Genomic DNA, 21,395 nt, shown 5'->3' with positions numbered 1-21,395 from the left:
GCCAGGAATGTCCTTGTCCCATTGTGCACTAGCGACTCCTGTGGCGGGCCTGGCGCAGTGCACGCTGACACGGTTGCCAGGTGCACAGTGTTTCCTCCGACACATTTGTGCGGCTGGTTTCTGGGTTAAGAGGGCATTGTGTCAAGAAGCAGTTTGGTTGGGTTGTGTTTCGGAGGACGCACGGCTCTCGACCTTCTTCTTTCCCGGTCCGTACGGGAGTTGCAGCGATGAGACAAGACTGTAACTACCCATTGGGGAGAAAAAGGGGTGGCACCAAAATTGTCCACTGATGTCAAAGTTTATACAGGCAGCCCAATTCAGATCTTTTGCCAATTATTTGTATATCTGATAACTATCTGATTTTTTCCAGAATGTGTAAACAAAAAAAAACAGATGGAATCTGGACTTTTGACTTCCGATTTATATCACCTTCTTAGGGTGGCTGTGAAAACACAGCCAAAGAGACAATGACTGTCAACTCTTGGCCGAGACTTTCAACTCAAGTTAGTCATTGTGATGGATCCTATTACCATAGTGTTATCTCTTACCTTAGGTCCATCTGGTCCACTCTGTCCAGCCTCCCCATCGATTCCCATCTCACCCTGAAGTAGAGGAGGGTTCAGTACAAGTTAATAAGGCCAATGTTACTACTAGAGGAATCACCAACATGGGTACAAGTGAACTTTGGGGTACCCACCCTCTGTCCGATGAGGCCTTGCTCTCCGAGGTTTCCCGCTGGTCCAAGGGCACCCTGTCACACAGATCAATAACACACTAAGCACATGGATTGTGTGGCCTATGGACATGCATACAGTAGATTGATATACAGACTATTACTGGTTCGGTAAGTTAGGGCATTGGAAGTGAGATGTTGAGTGACCCCTTGATAGAAGTGTTGTTGAATACATCAACTATTTTTCTGAGCAGTTGAGTGTATTATCGTACCTTCTCTCCGGGTTCTCCTGGCAATCCCCACTCCCCAACCTTTCCAGGGGGACCCTGTCATAGAAAATTCCCCATTGACAATCAAATTAGACAGATAGTGTTCAGGCTCCAATGACCAATGCCTATGTGAATGGCACACTACACGGGCAATTACAATAACCTATAGAAGCCACAATACTACCGTTTGGCATGTTTATGGAGTGTGGTGAAACTTACCTTGAGGCCCATCTGTCCCAGGGGACCCATTGTTCCTGGTGGCCCAGTTGGTCCCTAGGATGATAAGACAGAGGCAGTGTAGTGATGATTGAACACACAAATACATAGGCCTATGCAGCCCTTATATCATAGTAACTACACTTGAATAACTAAGTACATTGCGGATTTAAAAAAACTACACCGGAATAACTAAGTCCATTGTAGATAATAAGCGAATGTAAGGGAACACAGCAAGGATAGAAATGTGAAACAGGCAGCAAGGATTATAACGCGAAAGAGGCATTGAGGATAAAAATGTGAAACAGACATTGAGGGTAAATCAGGGAATGGTGGAGATAAATGAATCTAGACTTGAGATCCAGATCAGCTCCTACTGCTAGAGACTTAGAACACAGAGCCAAAGCTTTTGTAGGCTATGTGGTGGAGAAAAAAACCCCAATGTTCACATAAAGCTGCCTCTCTGCCTCTGCAGGAAGCTCTGAGTAAATCATCTTATCTTACAGTATCACTGTATCTCTCTCTCTCCATAATGCAGGATTAGGCTTCCCTGGGCTACTCAACCAGCAGATGCTGCACCATTTGAGGTATCGGAATGAAGACGTACTGTAGACGCACACCGAAGTTTACAACACATGAAGATGCAGATATTTTGGGACATTTCCCCTGGTCACTTCCTCTCTAAGATGTTGATTGGATCCAATAACCCCTGATTTCAAGTAGAGGAGCAGTAGAAAGACACCCAAGGAAGGGTATTTGTATGGAGACAATACAGTAAACAAAGTTAGGGGAAGTAATGAAATCAAAGACAGCTTTCTGGCTTGAAGGTGAAATATAACGCTAACCTGATGTGGCATTAAGTGTTGAGCTCTATAGGAATTTAAACACAGGATATAACTCCCATATCCCTGGCTGGGCCAGAGACACTTAGGACTGACAAGGATTTGGCAGATAAACCCTACAAATATTTAGACATAAAAGGACTTACCAGCTCTCCTGCTATTCCTTTGGCACCTGGAGGTCCTGAGAGTCCTTGGCGACCCTGAAATAATATAAACCCAGTTGTTATAAATGCAGATAGCATTTAACTAAGGTCACAGGAAGACAGACCATTTCCACTATACACATATCACCCCTTTTTATCCCCAATTTCATGATATCCAATTGGTAGTTACAGTCTTGTCTTGTCCCATTGCTGCAACTCCCGTATGGACTCGGGAGAGACAAAGGTCGAGAGCCATGCGTCCTCCAAAACACTACCCTGCCACGCCGCAATGCTTCTTGACACAATGCTCGCTTAACCCGGAAGCCAGCCACACCAATGTGGAACAGGAAACACTGTTCAAACGGCCACCGTGTCCTGTGCATGCACCCGGCCCGCCACAGGAGAGCACCCATCACGCTAGAGCATGATGGGACAAGGACATCCCGGCCAGCCAAACCCTCCCCTAACCCAAGATGAGGTCCCGGTCGTGGCCGGCTGCGACACAGCCCAGGATTGAACCCGGATCTGTAGTGACGGATCTTAGACCGCTGCCCCACTTGGGAGGCCTATTCATACACAGCTTTAATGTACTAAGTGCTACTCACAAGCCTCTCTTTTCCCATAGCTAATGTTTGTCCACAGACCCATAGCAACTCTCAACTTCATATTCTTTATATATTTTTTCCCCATATTCTTTATATATTTTACCCCATATTTTACCAGGTAAGTTGAGTACGACCCTGCCTCACACAGGAAGCGGCGCAGGTCCTAATCCAGGCACTTGTCATCTCCCGTCTGGATTACTGCAACTCGCTGTTGGCTGGGCTCCCTGCCTGTGCCATTAAACCCCTACAACTCATCCAGAACGCCGCAGCCCGTCTGGTGTTCGACCTTCCCAAGTTCTCTCACGTCACCCCGCTCCCTCCGCTCTCTCCACTGGCTTCCAGTTGAAGCTTGCATCCGCTACAAGACCATGGTGCTTGCCTACGGAGCTGTGAGGGGAACGGCACCTCAGTACCTCCAGGCTCTGATCAGGCCCTACACCCAAACAAGGGCACTGCGTTCATCCACCTCTGGCCTGCTCGCCTCCCTACCACTGAGGAAGTACAGTTCCCGCTCAGCCCAGTCAAAACTGTTCGCTGCTCTGGCCCCCCAATGGTGGAACAAACTCCCTCACGACGCCAGGACAGCGGAGTCAATCACCACCTTCCGGAGACACCTGAAACCCCACCTCTTTAAGGAATACCTAGGATAGGATAAAGTAATCCTTCTCACCCCCCCTTAAAAGACCTAGATGCACTATTGTAAAGTGGCTGTTCCACTGGATGTCATAAGGTGAAAGCACCAATTTGTAAGTCGCTCTGCTAAATGACTTAAATGTAAATGTTGACTGAGAAAACATTTACAGCAACGACATGGAGAATAGTTATACAACTGCATGCCCTCTTCACAAGCCTCTCTTTTTCCATTGCTAATGGTTGCCCCTCTAACCTGTGTCCACCCTAAAGGCATGATTAACCTAAAAGAGCACTCTGTTAGCCCCAATCACTTACTGGAAATCCTTTAGGCCCAGCTTCCCCAGGCTCCCCAATATTTCCCTGGTGCAAAATAACATGGAGAGAAATAAGGGTTGAAATTAATATCAAGCACATAATATGGTCATTAAGCGGAAACATTATGGTTGTTTAGCAGACACATTTATCCAAAGTGACGCACAGTTAACATTCAATTCATGTATTTAGTATGTGTGAATGTCCCATACAAGAATTAAACCCACAACCTTAGCGTTGTAACTTTAAAGCATCACACTCTAACTAAATGAGCCATTGGGCCATTGGAACCTCTAATGAAAATGTGTTAACAAGTTGAACATGATATGAATGGGCACTCATAGTCCTACACTATTCATTACCAGCCAGGAAATGATGTGAACACTAAATGAGGGGTAAAGCGTGCAAAGTCAACATGCAAAGTAAGGTAGGAAAGACTATACCCAAAAGCCCATGAGTTGGACATAGCCATGAGTAGGAGGGTTTGAGCAAAAACTGTTATTAAAAACATAGGGATCTTGAAATTGCCTGTGCGTACCATCTCCCCTGGGAAGCCACATTTTCCTGGTGGACCATCAGGACCCTGTAAGAAAACACGTGTCAATCTCACTTACAGCTTCACACACTTTACACATAAGAGCTCTTGTCCTAGATTCCCCCCTTGAGTAAAAAGTGTCCTTCAGATGTTGAAAATAATCCAACTATTTAAAGACTTGAACAAAGCCAATTGAAAAACTCTTATATGGACATATTTAAGTATCAATTTAACACCTAAACCAATGCCGCAATGCAGTCCATTGCCACGTGAAGTAGGGGTGCTGAGGGAACTGCAGCACTCCCTGATAAATTGAAATAATTTTGCCAAATTATACTGTATAATTACTCCTGTCTGAACACTGACTGAATTTGGGCAGCATGCTGGCCAAATATCGAACAACTTGTTGCGTTGCAGCCATAGAAATATAATCCATAGAAGGGTTTTGGCTCACCCTGGCAATTTGACTGGTAAACTCATGGGTACATTGAAAATGGCTGCCAGTCCTGACTTGAATGGGTACTTTCGTTCTATGGATTCTTTCTATGCATTCCATTTCTCTTCGCACTTTCAGTGAATAGCAATAGGCCTTTCACAAATTTCTAAATACAATTTTGGTAGAGCAAATGCCTACTGCTGAAAAGAGAAGACTAATCTGTCAGTTGAAGCTACCATTGTTTTCACAACTCACTGATTTTGATAGTAGCTCAGGCCCATCTTGAGACGATCACCAGTCAAAAGCCTAGGCTACGCATATTCATGCTATCTTCATCATTGGGTGAGTCAGTGCCCCTGGAAAGTTGATTTAGTAGCCTATAATATCCAGTATATTTTCTTCTAATATTGTACAATCTGCGTCTCCCTTTTTTTCATTAGCCCGGGCCAGGTCAAGACCAGTTCATTTGTATTGATCTGTTTGACAGTGTTAGAGTAGCCACTCATTTCAGTCATTTGTGTAGTATAAAAAAATATTCTGATGTCTTTTGTCACGTAGGCCTAAACGTCACAGAATTGCATGATATGCGTTTTTTAAGGCTCCCCCAACTCAAAACATTTTCCCGCGGCTGTGGCAGTATCCATGTTTTCCATTGGCTGTGGCTAGTGTGTTCCGTAAAGGTCGTAGCATTCAGTAACTGAGTCAAGTCAGATGAAGTGAAGCTATGGAGCAGAAATACTGTATTAATAGTGTAGACTTTGACATATGAGCTTTGAACTTCATCCTCACCTTTCCGCCAACTGACCCCTTTTCCCCAGCGGGACCATCAGGACCCCTCGGACCCTGTAGGAGAGAGGGGGGAGCGAGAAACGAGAAAGAAAGAGAGACAGAAAGAGAGAGATTAATTGATGAAATATGAAGTATTCTCTTCACCATGACGGGCACTTCAGTCAGAAAGGCTAAATGTTCACACTTAAATGTTCCCATCCTAATGACAGTGTTAATTTGGGAAATTGCTTAAAAACACAAATCCGTGGTTACTGAGAAGAAAGAGGTATTATTGGAGACAGAGGGAGATGACTGTGGTTGGTTCAGTAAACGCTCGTGGTTTTCCCTATACAATGCACACTGATGTCTATGTTCTTTTTTCCAAGACCAGCTATTGTATGACCATGGTATTCAACTGAACATTCGGGAACAGTGTCACACAGAGAACACATGACCTTTACAAGACTAGAGTCTTACTGCTGACTAATCATGACCTGTCATGACCTTTCCATCTGACTGCTGACTAATCCTGTCACGACCTTTCCATCTGACCCTACCAATTAGATGTGAATGCCTATACGGCTCCATACTAGGATCACTGTGGAAAAATGTAGTCATATAATTGAATGGTTTCACAAATTCCTATTCATTTTGATAAAGATTTTAAGAAATTCTATCCATGTGCTTCAGGCATCTAGCATAAGTACATAGGAGATTAGATACTATTCTGAAACTTGGAAAAGTTGATAGATGGATAGCCACAGGGGAAATAGGAGGTCTGGGAGCCATATCCAACAGTGAATTGGGCTCAGAGTAGATAGTACTGCTAGGACAGCCCTGATATCCCCAAAGACATTTCAGTGATCTTGGGAGTTTCAGCAGTCCAGTACATCTGCTGATGAGGGTACTGTACTGCATGGCACAGGAACAGACAAGAATGTAAATACAGTCATACAGTTTGCTGAGTTCTCCCATCTGTCTCTCTCTCTCTCTCTCTCTTTTCTCTCCCAGAGGACCTGAACACTAGGACCATGCCTCAGGACTACCTGGCCTGACAACTCCTGGCTGTCCCCGTCACCAATCCACCTTCGTGCTGCTGATCCAGTTTCTGTGGTTCTGCCTGCGGCTATGGAATCCTAACCTTTTCCCCGGTCGTGCTACCTTGTCGTGCTACCTTGTCGTGCTACCTTTTCCCGGACATGCTGTTTCGACCCCCTCCTCTCTCTCTTTACCACACCTGCTGTCTTGACCTCTGAATGCTTGGCTATGAAAAACAAACTGACGTTTACTCCTGATGTGCTGACCTGTTACACCCTCCATAACCACTGTGATTATTATTTGACCCTGCTGGTCATCCATGAACGTTTGCACATCTTGAAGAACGATCTAGACTTATTGGCCATGTACTCTTATAATCTTCAGCCAGCACAGCCAGAAGAGGACTCGCCTCCCCTCAGAGCCTGGTTCCTCTTCAGGTTTCTTTCTAGGTTCCAGCCTTTCTAGGGAGTTTTTCCTAGCCACTGTGCTTCTACATCTGCATTGCTTTGCTCTTTGGGATTATAGGCTTGGTTTCTGTATAAGCACTTTGTGACAACTGCTAATATAAAAAGGGCTTTATAAATACATTTGATTGATGGGAAATGGCCGGTCCTGTTTCTTTTGGAGCAGAGATGATCATGACGCGGACAATTCTTCCCTCACGACACTGGTCCATTCTCTCCACTAACAGGGAATGACATGATTCGTTCTGCATCGTATCTAGTCAACCAGACCATGGGTTACTGCTGTGTCCCTCGTTCATTTTCATCTCTGTGAATGCTACGGCTCTTGGTCTTAGAGACTGGGTGTACGGTTGAGGTCAATGATTCAAGGTGGCCAACATGTGCTTGGTAAATTGCACACATAGGATTCAACGAAATGCATCCCTTGAGGATTGAAGAGTCATGAAGATAACTCACACCAGAGGGGGTTAGAGTCCACGACAGAGCTGAATGTATAACCTCCTTGTTCCTCTCTTACCTAATTCAAAGCCTCACTGGCTTCGTCTGTCCAACCTCAACAAACGCAGCAAACACACAATTAACAAAGGAGGACTTGGAATGATGCTATTGAGTAAACAGTGCTATCTGTTGTTGGAGAAGTGCTCTTACTATCCTTCTCTCAGACATAAACGGTATGTCTCATCTCTCTCCCCAGTGCCACTGTGGTATTATCTGGCAGGGTCTGAGTCAGGGCAGATCTTTGTTTGTGGTACTTCCCTGCCCTATATAAGATATGATTGTTTCACTTTGTTCTTTCTCAGACACATACTGAATCTATCATCTCTCTCCCCAGGCTGTTGTGGTACTGGCTTCTGGAGTCATTGCAGATCTTTGTTGGTGGTGCTTTGCTGATCTAAAGGATATCACTGTCTGGCAGGGTTTGGGTAAATCTGTATTGGAGGTACTTTATGAATACGGATTTGTGAATACTGATATACTGTAAGAAGATTGTTTCACCACTAAAAAATCTCTACCCCTTTTCCATCGCTTAATGTGCCACATCTGAGTTTAATTGCATTGATCTTCTATGGTTGATTTTTATAGACCTTTTTTTTTTATCATTAACAGCTATTATAGGTTATTAAGTATTCAATCTGTGATTGCTTCGAATATTAAACAGGTTATGCAAAATGATTCAACAATATCCCCAAATGATACCACTTATGCATATTAGAGCGATCAGTCATACAGTTGAGCAGTCCTACAGTGCAATAAATGGTAACCCTTTATCCAGGCAGTATGTTGTAGTATATTGTACTTTGTTGTACTATATTGGTTCTCTCACACCATGACCACGGAGAGAGACTGTCAAACAATACAGCAAAGAGAGGCTGTTTTTATGAGTAAGTTTTTATTCAGCACTTTTAACACTGTTTTTATTCAACACTATTCCAAAACATAAAACACGCATGCTGCAGCTGCAATTAATTAGTAGCCAAGTGTATCGATAAGCCTGCATTTGTATTATTATCAGCAGCTCATCGTGTCTATTTTAATATTGAGGAATATTTCACTTTCTCTGGTCATAGGAACAACATGAATTTGCGCATGAGGCAGATTCGGTGCAACTCGAGTTTCGCCATTAGGTGAAAGACGATGTCCCATCTCTCTGGTCACTATCACCAGAGGAAAGGAAAGAGAGAGCAGGGACCGTGAGAGGCAGACCCTCTGCTGCTCTCTCCCTCTGCTGAGACTAATGCCGTGTTCAAAACAACTGGGAACTCAGAACAATCCGACTTCAGTGCGTTCAAGACAACTGAGTACTCAGAAATAACGAGATTAGACTGGGAAAAATCGTTTTGAACTCCAAGTCGGAATTCCAAGTCGGAAACTCTGGCATCTTTCTAGAACTCCAACTTTCCGACCTGAAGATTACGGACATCATGATTTGACCTTGTTATGTTCGGAGTTCCCAGTTGTCTTGAAAGCACCATCACCATTCGATGCAGATACCATCAGTCCAGTAAAATAAAAAAGCAAATTATTTCAATTTAAGCTCTGCAGTGCCTCACAAGTTCTACATCAACTGATCTATTTTGTTATCAAAGCTTGAGCCTTTAACACAAACTCCTGGGATGGCCAGCTGAGTATAAGACTGTATCATCTGCATATAAATTGATGGGAGAGGTTCCTACTGCCTGAGCATTGTTATTGATGTAAATTCAGAAGAGCATAGGGCCAGGGATTGAGCCTTAGGGTACTCCCTTGGTGGCAAGCAGGGGCTGAGACAGCATAATTCTTTACTTTATACACTGCATTCTTTGAGAGAGGTAGTTAGCAAACCGAAGACCAAAGACCCCTCTGAGACACCACTACTCCTGAGCCAGCCCACAAGAACAGAATTGTCTACCGTATCAAAAGCCTTGGTCAAGTCAATAAAAATAGCTAGCAGCACAACATTGCTTAGAATCAAGGGCAATGGTGACATCATTGAGGATCTTTAAGGTTGCAGTGACACATCCATAACCTGAGTGGAAACCAGATTGGATACCAGAGAGAATACTATAGACATCAAGAAAGCCAGTCAGTTGATTTACAACACATTTGATAAACAGGGAAAAATAGAAATAGGCCTATAACAGTTAGGATCAGCTTGATCTCCCCCTTTAATAACGGATGACCTGTGGCTGCCTTCCAAGCAATGGGAACCTCCCCAGAAAGAAGAGACAGGTTAAAGAGTTTGAAGATAGGCTTGGCGATGATAGGGGAAGTCACCTTGAAGAAAGGGTCTAAACCATCTGACCCAGATGTTTTTTGGGGGTCATGTTTCAGGAGCTCCTTTGGCACCTCAGACTCAGTGACTGCCTGCAGGGAGAAACTTTGTAGCGGGGCAGGGGAAGAAGAGGGAGAAGCATTGGGGATAGTCGCATTAGAAGGGGTGGGAGATGAGGAAATGTTGGACAGGCAAGGAGGCATGGCTGAGTCAAATAGGAATCCTGGCTTAAATTAAGTGGTGATTAAAGAGCTCAGCCATGTGCTTCTTGTCAGTAATGACCACATCAACGTTAAAGGACATGGGCCGCTGTGAGGAGGAGGGTTTATTCTCCATGTCTTTAACAGTTTTCCAGAACTTCTTGGGGTTAGACCCACAGAGAGAGAACTGCTCCTTAAAGTGACTAACTTTGGCCTTCCGAATAGCCTAAATGCACTTATTTCTCATTTGCCTGAACGAGAGCCAGAGTATGCGTGTGCTGAGCCTTTCGCCAAATGGAATTCTTAAAGTGGAGTAACTCGACTCACGGTCGAACCAGGGGCTGAACCTGTTTTTAATTATAATTTTCTTTATGGGGGCGTGTTTGTTAACAATACCACTGAAAATATAAAAAAGAAGGTCCAAGCGTCTTCGACAGAGGGGATCAAGCTGATTCTATACCATTTTACAGAGGCCAGTTCATGAAGGAAAGCTTGCTCATTAAAGATTTTTAGCAAGGGTCTATGACAAATCAGGACAGGTCGTTTCACTGAGCAGCCATTACGAACACGGGCTATAAAACAGTGATCACTAAGGTCATTACAGAAAACACCTATCAGGATTATTTGTAGGATAACATCAAGAAGATGAGCCTTTTCTGGGTGCTTGGAGTCATACTTTGTCGGATTGGTAATAATCTGAGAAAGATTTTGGGATTTCCATTGCTTTAGGACTAGGTCAGGTGGTTTAAGCATGTCGCAGTTTATGTCAACATTAGTATTCAAAACACTCTTCCTTAACCATGTCTCAGTAATGACCAACACATCTGGATTGATCAATTTTAGGTAATGAGCTTCTATTGTTAAGGTGCAGAAAACCCAGGCTTTTACGGGAGCAGAAATCAGTGAAGCAGATATCAGAGCACAAGTCAGAATTGGGGCAAGCAACTGTAGATGGGCCAGGGTGTACATGTATATTTCCAGATATCATCAACAGTAATACAATCAAGGCACGGCAGAGGACAGTGTTTATTTATGACATCTGAATGTGCATCAGACGGCAGCAAGATCATATTGTACAGCAATTTCATCAGGTAACATGAATACAAAGACGGCGAGAAGTGATTAGAATGGGATGGGAGGCCAAAAGTATGTGGAACCAATAGAGAGTCAGAGTCCCGAGTGTGGGAACAAACATAGTCTGTCCCACGGTTGAAAGTTCGTAGTCAAAGCAGGCAGGAGTCATGAGACAAATAGCAAAATGCACAATAATTAAAAAAAACATATATAACGACTTGGGGCTAGGCATTGTAAGTTCAGACACACTCTGAACTTAACAATATTGACAGGCCAGGCATATTGCCAATATGCTGTGATAATGTATTTAGCCTACTGCCCAAACCTCATTCCTACAGAACTGTTTTATTCGGTTAATGTTCCAGTTTTTAAGTCATGTTAAAAAAAACTATCTGAGCGGTAGATTTCGGCTGGCTTTTTGACTGCGAAAATGATCTTGGCTCAGAAAAGCTTGGTGACCACTGATCCACGTCAATGCCACCTTGTGTTACACAGCAAGTTCATGACAACCATAGCAATTCATAGCAGAAAGTACCGATGCTTAAAGAGGAAACCTTATTCCTTACCCTCCTGCCTTTGATTCCTCTGATCCCACCGAGACCCCTTGATCCGGCTTGGCCCTGCAGGAGGAAGAACATCACAACACAATTATATGACGGAAGGCAATAACGTTAGAACACTCACTGAGACGAGTTGCAGGACTGACTAATGAGAGTTGGACTGGGTCTCCAGGATGCTAGTGAATGCCATTCATCCCTATCATGACCAAAGAGCTGAGATCATGCACTTGAAGGACATGTGTTTTAGTCATGCTTCTAAAAGAGATTCTATTGATGTCCTTTTCAAAGAACACCTGGTCAGAAGTTGAAGAGTATGTTCCACCTTTTAGAGTAAAGTACTCGCCTGCTGTCTTCCGTGCAGTTTGCTAAAGCAGCTCTGAGACAGTCCGGCATGTCTTGCCACAACTTGTGTGATGTCAGTGCACGGCGTAAAGAGACTAGAGACATGTAGACATGCTATAAAGGCAAACGGGTGGGAGCTGCATTAGCTTTAGCCAGAGGTACTAAAGAAGCGTTTACTGCTGCCTGTTTGAGTGAATGACTGTCACTCTCACTCCCCATCAACAGAGGTATGTGCGAGGAGGAATTTCTCCCAACCGCCCCTTTGTGTGAAGAACTCTTGTCTTTGGTCTCCAAATGAGCGAAGAGTAAAAAGGACTTAGCGGTGTTACTATATGGGCCTCGTTACAGACCTTTATTGGCTATGTTTACGTAGCTGGATTCCAAACAAGAAAGGCAACAGACCTTTGAGGAGCCAGAATGGGTAGTAGACTTAGAGTTCTAGTCTGACCTTGAAAGACACTTTAATAAACTACACTCACTCTATGCTATGATGATGTGCCAAATAGAACACAAGTTCTAACTTGAAGTCTCATTCAGTTTGTGATTCAGTTTCTGTTTACAGCAGTGATGTCTTGCTTCTGAGTTCATTCTGCCATGCTGTATTTTATTTTATTTAACCTTTATTTAACTAGGCAAGTCAACAAATTCTTATTTACAATGACGGCCTACTCCAGCCAAACCCGAACGACGCTGGGCCAATTGTGCACTCCCAATCACAGCCAGATGTGATAGAGCCTGGATTCGAACCAGGTACCATAGTGACACCTCTTGCACTGAGATGCAGTGCCTTAGACCGCCAAATGCAAATGACAAAGGATGGTATTTGAGAGTAGTGTTGGTGTGATGGGGTTTGTTCTTGTAAATCTAGAGGGCGCAGGACGTTTAAAATGGTACCATAACCTTATGGGCCGGTTTGAAAGACCCAATTTAAGACTACTCCATGGACAACAACAAAAATCTCCATTGAAAGTTGTTTTTAGTCCAGGATTAGGCTTAATCTGGGTCCGGGAAACTGGTCCCAGAAAGGTAAAGTGAGCAGGCTTTACTTACTGGTATCCCTAGAGGTCCAGAGGGGCCACACTCTCCAGGAGTTCCGGGATGACCCTGATAGACAGACAGAACACCACAACACCATGAAGACATCCATCATACTTCAAACCCATTTAACCCATTTTTTACATACTCTAAATAATACTGAAAGTAAACTGGTGACTATTGACAATATGTTGTCTGTTCAACAATTTTGATGTAATGTATCTATTCTTCGCCTGCATGATGTGGCTGACTGGACAGTTTGTTAGTTTAGGTACGGAGTTATACTGTATCTGGCCTACTCCAGTTTTCCTCAATAGCTGCATCATTATGTTTGTTGTCATACAATAAACAGCTTGAGTAAAAACAACTAAGTTGACTGAGAACACATTCTCATTTACAGCAACGACCGCGGGAATAGTTACAGGGGATAGGAGGGGGGTGGAATGAATGAGCCAATTGGAAGCTGGGGATCATTAGTTGGCCATGATGATATGTGGGCCAGATTGGGAATTTAACCAGGACACTGGGGTTAACACCCCTACTCTTACAATATAAGTGCCATGGAATCTTTAGTGACCACAGATAATTGCCAAAATAAGGGAAACACCAACATAAAGTGTTTTAATTGGGCTTGGGCCACCACAAGCCAAAACAGCGTCAATGCGCCTTGGCATAGATTCTACTGGAGGGATGCGACACGATTCTTCCACCAGAAATTCCATAATTTGGTGTTTCGTTGATAGTGGTGGAAAACACTGTCTTAGGCACCACCCCAGAATTTCCCATAAGTGTTAAATTGGTTTGAGATCTGGTGACTTATCAAACCATTCAGTGACCAATCGTGCCTTGTGGATGGGGGCATTGTTATACTTTGGGGGCATAGCCATGGCAGTCAAAATAATGGCCAGCCCAAAATGTTTATACATGGCCCTAAGCATAATGGGATATTAATTGCTTTTAATTAACTCAGGAACCACACCTGTGTGGATGAACCTGCTTTCAATATACTTTGTATCACTCACTGTTTCCATTATTTTGGCAGTTACCTGAAGATGCAAACAATATGGCACCTCCAGCTGCCTTTCAGCTGTGTAAGCAAATGTTTCTGCTTTTACCATACTGGGTATTAAGTTGAGAGGCTTGTAATTGAGATTAGATATAAAAATAACTTATTTGGAAACTTCTGCACACTTAGATCCAAAATAAATACTCTTCTCGCTACAGTTCATCTCAACATGAAGTCGGCCAGTATGACCTAACAAAAACGTCATTTCATACAAGATATACAAGCTCAATACATAACTCTTTTTCAGTGATACCTATCTTAGTACCCCATTCCTTATCGCCAAGCCCCCACATGACACCCTGTCCTAACCCTAGACCCCCACATGGAACATTACCCGACCCATATAGAGTTGAATGCCCCTTGGAAGACAGACGGGGTCCAGACTTACTCCTTACCATCGCCCCCTTTTCCCCTGGCGGTCCAGGCAAGCCCATCTCCCCACGGTCCCCCTGGGAAAACAAACATAACTATAAGGGCCCTGTATCACATAGGTAAGGCCAGGATTTTTTCCTGACCACATGACCTGACTAGGAAAAACTCTGGGCCTGGAGTTAGTCCTAGTCAGGTCACAAGGTCAGGGGAAACCCAGGGTAATAGTTACATTGCCTTCAGAATGTATTCATAACCCTTGACTTATTCCACATCTTGTTGTGTTACAGCCTGAATTCAAAATGGATTAAATCTTATTTTTTTCCCCTCACCCATCGACACACAATAGCCCAAAATGACAAATTGAAAACATGCTTTCAGAATTATTTGCACATTTATTGAAAATTAAATACAGAAATATTCAATTTACATAAGTATTCACACCCCTGAGTCATGTTAGAATCACCTTTGCCAGTGATTACAGCTGTGAATTTTTCTGGGTAAGTCTAAGAGCTTTGCACACCTGAATTGTACAATATTTGCACATTGTTATTTTTAAAACCCTTCAAGCTCTGTCACGTTGGTTGTGGATCATTGCTAGACAGCCATTTTCAAATCTTGACAGATTTTGAAGCCTATTTAAGTCAAAACTGTAACTATGCCACAATGTCATCGTGGTAAGCAACTCCAGTGTATATTTGGCCTTGAATTTTAGGTTATTGTCCAGCTGAAATGTTCATTTGTCTCCCAGTGTCTGTTGGAAAGCAGACTGAACCAGGTTTTCCTCTAAGATTTTGCCTGTGCTTAACTATATTCCATTTATTTTTACTCCCTAGTCCTTGCCGTGACAAGCATACCCATAACATGATGCTGCCACCACCATGCTTGAAAATATGAAGAGTGATACTCAAGGATGTGTTGTTAGATTTGCCCCAAACATAACGCTTCGTTATCAGGTTCAAGTTCTTTCTTTGCCACATTTATTGCAGTTTTACTTTAGTGCCTTATTGCAAACAGGATGCATGTTTTTGAATATTTTTATTCTGTACAGGCTTCCTTCTTTTTACTCTGTCATTTAGGTTAGTATTGTGCAGTAACTACAATGTTATTGATCCATCCTCAGTGTTCTCCTTTCACAGCCATTAAACTCTGTAACTGTTTTAAGTGTTTTCCTTTGTTTGTATCTTTGTATTGACTGGATGTATTGATACACCAAAGTGTAATTAATAACTTCACTATACTCAAAGGGATATTCAATGTCTGCTTTTTTAAAATATATTTAAAAAAATAATAATTATCGCATAACACTATTATTGCACAGTGAGTTCCTGCAATGTATTATGTGACTAGTTAAGCACATTTGTACTTCTGAAGTTGTTTAATACTTTGACTCAAGACATTTCAGCTTGACATTTTTTTAATTATACATTTCTAAACATTTTGAAAAACAATTCCACTTTGACATTATGTGTTGGACAGTAACCCAAAAATCTCAATTTAACAAAATGTGAAAAAAGTCAAGAGGCTTTCTGAAGGCACTGTAAATCTCAAGACATCAACAGGCAGCAATCCCAGCAGGCAAAACTGGTCGAAATTGCTTCATTAGAACCAGATTACAACTGTCTGTAATAGCATAATCTCAACCAGTTTAGCACGCTGGGAAAGTAGAACAATAACATATATGAATCAGAATCTCTTTCAATATGGCAACATAAGATATATGACATGAGAAGTCTTCCTGCAATGTCTAACGTAAAGATGCACATCTAACCTTTTCTCCTGCTAGGCCTGTCTCCCCATTAGGCCCGATAAAACCCACAAGTCCCTACAGAGAGCAACACAGGAAAAGACAGTCAAAGTCCTGTACTTACATCATTGCCTTTGGAGCAGTGGGGCAAAAGCAAAACACAAACTCACACACACACAGTACACACACAGAGTACAGTAAACAAACAGAGAGAGAGAGAGAGACTCCGAGTACACAGTACACACACACAGTACACACACAGAGTACAGTAAACAAACAGAGAGAGAGAGAGACTCCGAGTACACAGTACACACACACAGTACACACACAGAGTACAGTTAACAAACAGAGAGAGAGAGAGAGACTCCGAGTACACAGTACACACACACAGTACACACACAGAGTACAGTTAACAAACACAGAGAGAGAGAGAGACTCCGAGTACACAGTACACACACACAGTACACACACAGAGTACAGTAAACAAACAGAGAGAGAGAGAGACTCCGAGTACACAGTACACACACACAGTACACACATAGAGTACAGTAAACAAACAGAGAGAGAGAGACTCCGAGTACACAGTACACACACACAGTACACACATAGAGTACAGTAAACAAACAGAGAGAGAGAGAGACTCCGAGTACACAGTACACACACACAGTACACACATAGAGTACAGTAAACAAACAGAGAGAGAGAGAGACTCCGAGTACACAGTACACACACACAGTACACACATAGAGTACAGTAAACAAACAGAGAGAGAGAGAGAGACTCCGAGTACACAGTACACACACACAGTACACACACAGAGAACAGTAAACAAACAGAGAGAGAGAGAGAGACTCCGAGTACACAGTACACACACACAGTACACACACAGAGTACAGTAAACAAACAGAGAGAGAGAGAGACTCCGAGTACACAGTACACACACACAGTACACACACAGAGTACAGTTAACAAACAGAGAGAGAGAGAGAGACTCCGAGTACACAGTACACACACACAGTACACACACAGAGTACAGTTAACAAACAGAGAGAGAGAGAGAGACTCCGAGTACACAGTACACACACACAGTACACACACAGAGTACAGTAAACAAACAGAGAGAGAGAGAGACTCCGAGTACACAGTACACACATAGAGTACAGTAAACAAACAGAGAGAGAGAGAGACTCCGAGTACACAGTACACACACACAGTACACACATAGAGTACAGTAAACAAACAGAGAGAGAGAGAGACTCCGAGTACACAGTACACACACACAGTACACACATAGAGTACAGTAAACAAACAGAGAGAGAGAGAGACTCCGAGTACACAGTACACACACACAGTACACACATAGAGTACAGTAAACAAACAGAGAGAGAGAGAGAGAGAGAGAGAGAGAGAGAGAGAGAGAGAGAGACTGCGAGTACACAGTACACACACAGAGTAAAGTAAACAAACAGAGAGAGAGAGAGAGACAGAGACTCCGAGTACACAGTACACACATACAGAGTAAAGTAAAGAAACAGTGAGAGACAGAGAGAGAGAAGCCTTTACCCTCTCTCCAAGCTTTCCGACCTCTCCAGTTATTCCCGTCTCACCCTATAGCAGAAGACAGAATTAGCATTTCATCAACAGATTCAGACCTTTTTAAAGCTCAGATCAGCCAGAGAGAATATGGTGAGAGGGCAGTTCACCTGGTAGTAGAAAATGTATGTCAAATTTACACAGTTAAATAAGACTTTACAGGTTGGGATAAAGAGAGACAGAAATAGAGAAACAGGCCAAGAGAGACAAAGAGAAACAGGCAGAGAGAGCATGGGAGACCATGTTTAACGACAGATGACAGTGATAATGATAGACTCAGGCGGATGGCGAGAGAGAGACACTCAGCCAGTTGAATGGTGCATCGTTTCAATAGGATCTGACCTTCAATCCTTCGGTTCCTGTTTCCCCCGGGAATCCATGCCTTCCAGGTCTGCCCTGAACAGAAGACAAACATGAACCATAGTACAGTACTTCATCAGATTTAGAGTGATTAATAGTCACATGTACAGGGTTGCAGGTGTGATTGCAGGGTACAGTGAAAATCTTAGACTCCGAGTTCATGAAGCACTCATTTTAATAAAATAATGAAAATGGCAATAAGAAAAACAATCTAAATAGAAATAGCAGTATATACACATCATAACAACTGTTTCAGTGATGAATAAATGTCCATGTCCATTGGGGGGAGGCAGAGTAGTGACTGTTAAGAGGGTGGGGGAGAAAATCCATATGGGGAGTAGTAGGGGGAGGGGCGAGCAGGTAGCTGACTAGTGGTGGCTATTCAGCAGCCTGATGGTCCGAGGGTATAAACTATTGGCCAGTCTTCCAGTTTTTTGCGATGATGCTCCTGTACTACCCGTGTCAGATTGATTGAAGTGGGGAGAACAGGGCATGGCTTGGGTAGCTGGGGTCCCTGATGATATTCTTGGCCTTCCTGCAACACCTGGTGTTGTAGGTGTCCTGTAGGGCAGGCAGTGTGCACCCAATGGTGCGTTCGGCTGCAAGCATCACACTCTGAAGCGCATTGCGGTTCACAGTGGTGGAGTTGCCACCCTAGGCTGTGATGCAGCCTAACAGTATGCTCTCGATGGTGCTCCTGTAGAACACTGAGGGCCCTCAGGGACAGGCTGAATTTCTTCAGAATCCTGAGTTTGAGGAGTCGCTGTCGTGACTTCTTCACCACGGTGTCCATGTGGTTACATAATTAATTGTAACGATGTGCGCTGAGAGTCGGGAAGCAAGTTCAAGGAGTGAGTTTTAATAAAATAAACAGAACATAATACAAACAAGAAACACTAACAGCACATAGACATGAATCTTAAACAAAAACAATGACACCTGGGGAAGGAACCAAAGAGAGTGACATATATAATGCAGGTAATCAAGGAGGTGATGCTGTCCAGGTGAGTCTGATGATTCGCAGGTGTGCATAACGATGGTGACAGGTGTGCGACCGGTCACCTCTGCTTCTGCGACTGGTCGCCTCCACTTAGACAGACACCTAACAAACCGGCTGAGGCGTGAGGGCCTGATGAGCCAGCTGAGATCTCCCCGGTTGCTTCAGTCAAGGCACGGGAACCTGTTCACCAACTGAGGCATGGGAGCCTATCGAGCCAGCTGAGGCATGGGAGCCTATCGTGCCAGCTGAGGTATGGAAACCCGTCGAGCCAGTTGAGGCAGGGGAACCCAACAAACCAGCCGAGGCCTCCCAGGTAGCTCCGGTTCGGACACCCGGATCCGATATCACCTCCAAAAACAAAACAATCTAATAAAAATCACCCCCTGACGCTTCCGTTTGGTGATGTGTCATTCTATAACGATGTGCACAGAGAGCCGGGAAGAAAGTTCAGGGAGTGAGTGTTTTAATAAAATAAACAGAACCAAAGGGAGTGACATACAGTTGAAGTCGAAAGTTTACATACACTTAGGTTGGAGTCATTAAAACTGTTTTTTCAACCACTTCAAAAATGTCTTGTTAACTAACTATAGTTTTGGCAAGTCAGTTAGGACATTTACTTAGTGCATTAACACAAGTAATTTTTCCGACAATTGTTTAGACCTCCACAAGTCTGGTTCATCCTTCGGAGCAATTTCCAAACACCTGAAGGTACCACGTTCATCTGTACAAACAATAGTACGCAAGTATAAACGCCATGGGACCATGCAGCCGTCAAACCGCTCAGGAAGGAGACGCGTCTCTTTGAGATGAATTTACTTTGGTGCGAAAAGTGCAAACCAATCCCAGAACAACAGCAAATGACATTGTGAAGATGCTGGAGGAAACAAGTACAAAATTAGCTATATTCACAGTCAAACGAGTCCTATATTGACAGAACCTGAAAGGCCGCTCAGCAAGGAAGAAGCCACTGCTCCAAAACCACCATTAAAAAAAAGCCAGACTACGGTTTGCAACTACACATGGGGACAAAGATCGTACTTTTTGGAGAAATGTCCTCTCGTCTGATGAAACAAAAATAGAACTGTCTTGCCATAATGACCATCATTATGTTTGGAGGAAAAAGGGGGAGGCTTCCAAGCCGAAGAACACCATCCCAACCGTGAAGCAAGGGGGTGGCAGCATCATGTTGTGGGGGTGTTTTGCTGCAGGAGGGACTGGTGCACTTCACAAAATAGATGGCATCATGAGGCAGGACAATTATGTGGATATATTGAAGCAACATCTCAAGATATCAGTCAGGAAGTTAAAGCTTGGTCGCAAATGGGTCTTCCAAATGGACAATGACCCCAAGCATACTTGCAAGCAAAGTATTGGAGTGGCCATCACAAAGCCCTGACCTCAATCCCATAGAAAATATGTGGGCAGAACTGTGTGTGCGAGCAAGGAGTCCTAGAAACCTGACTCAGTTACACCAGCTCTGTCAGGAGGAATGGGACAAAATTCACACAACTTATTGTGGGAAGGTTATTGAAGGCTACCCTAAACATTTGACACAAGTTAAACAATTTATAGGCAATGGTACCAAATACTAATTGAGTGTATGTAAAGTTCTGACCCACTGGGAATGAAAGAAATAAAAGCTGAAATAAATAATTCTCTCTACTATTATTCTGACATTTCACATTCTTAAAATAAAGTGGTGATCCTAACTGACCTAAGACAGGGAATTTTTACTAGGATTAAATGTCAGGAATTGTGAAAAACTGAGTTTAAATGTATTTGGCTAAGGTGTATGTAAACTTCCGACTTCAACTGTATATGGGGCAGGTAATAAAGGAGGTTATGCATTCCAGGTGAGTCTGATGACGCGCAGTTGCACGTAATGATGGTGACTGGTGTGCGCCATAACGAGGAGCCTGGTGACCTAGAGGCCGGAGAGGGAGCACACGTGACATTAATCTTCTGAGATATGTACGCCATGGCGGCCCCGTTGTTGAGGATGCGGGCGTGTCCAGCCTGGTTCCTCCTGAAATCCACAATTAGCTCCTTTGTTTTGCTAACATTGAGGGAGAGTTTACTTGGCACCACACCGTCAGAGTGCCTGGCTCCTCCTTGTAGGCTGCCTCGTCGTTGTTGGTAATCAGGCCTACTACCGTTGTGTTGTAAGTAGAACCACAGTATTGTACCTTACAGTCACTACTACCAAATCTACATTACTACACATACTACGGTAAGTAGAACCTAGATTCAAGACTTGATGTGTGTCTGTATTGATATTTGCAAATGAGGAAGTTTGCAATGATACTTTCATACACCTCCATTGTGTGTCCAAGACGTGTCCCCTTATGGACTAATTCGTATTC

General features: G+C 43.4%; 1 protein-coding gene across 1 annotated transcript in view; it reads right to left on the bottom strand.

Annotated features, from left to right (window-relative positions):
- col27a1b (collagen, type XXVII, alpha 1b) overlaps positions 1-21,395 on the bottom strand; it is a 136,465-nt gene that overhangs the window by 18,947 nt on the left and 96,123 nt on the right. The window contains exons 23-36 of the mRNA XM_029638431.2: positions 18,015-18,068; positions 17,643-17,687; positions 16,104-16,157; positions 14,359-14,412; positions 12,913-12,966; positions 11,527-11,580; positions 5,454-5,507; positions 4,232-4,276; positions 3,697-3,741; positions 2,147-2,200; positions 1,162-1,215; positions 946-999; positions 698-751; positions 549-602 (exon numbers count right to left, since the gene is read on the bottom strand). Of these exons, the coding sequence (XP_029494291.1) occupies positions 549-602; positions 698-751; positions 946-999; positions 1,162-1,215; positions 2,147-2,200; positions 3,697-3,741; positions 4,232-4,276; positions 5,454-5,507; positions 11,527-11,580; positions 12,913-12,966; positions 14,359-14,412; positions 16,104-16,157; positions 17,643-17,687; positions 18,015-18,068 (729 nt within the window). The remainder of the gene's footprint in view (positions 1-548; positions 603-697; positions 752-945; positions 1,000-1,161; positions 1,216-2,146; positions 2,201-3,696; positions 3,742-4,231; positions 4,277-5,453; positions 5,508-11,526; positions 11,581-12,912; positions 12,967-14,358; positions 14,413-16,103; positions 16,158-17,642; positions 17,688-18,014; positions 18,069-21,395) is intronic.

This window comes from Oncorhynchus nerka, linkage group LG27 (assembly GCF_034236695.1).
Source record: "Oncorhynchus nerka isolate Pitt River linkage group LG27, Oner_Uvic_2.0, whole genome shotgun sequence".
In the NCBI taxonomy this organism is placed as follows: Eukaryota; Metazoa; Chordata; class Actinopteri; order Salmoniformes; family Salmonidae; genus Oncorhynchus; species Oncorhynchus nerka.
This window is presented reverse-complemented; position numbering and strand designations above follow the sequence as displayed.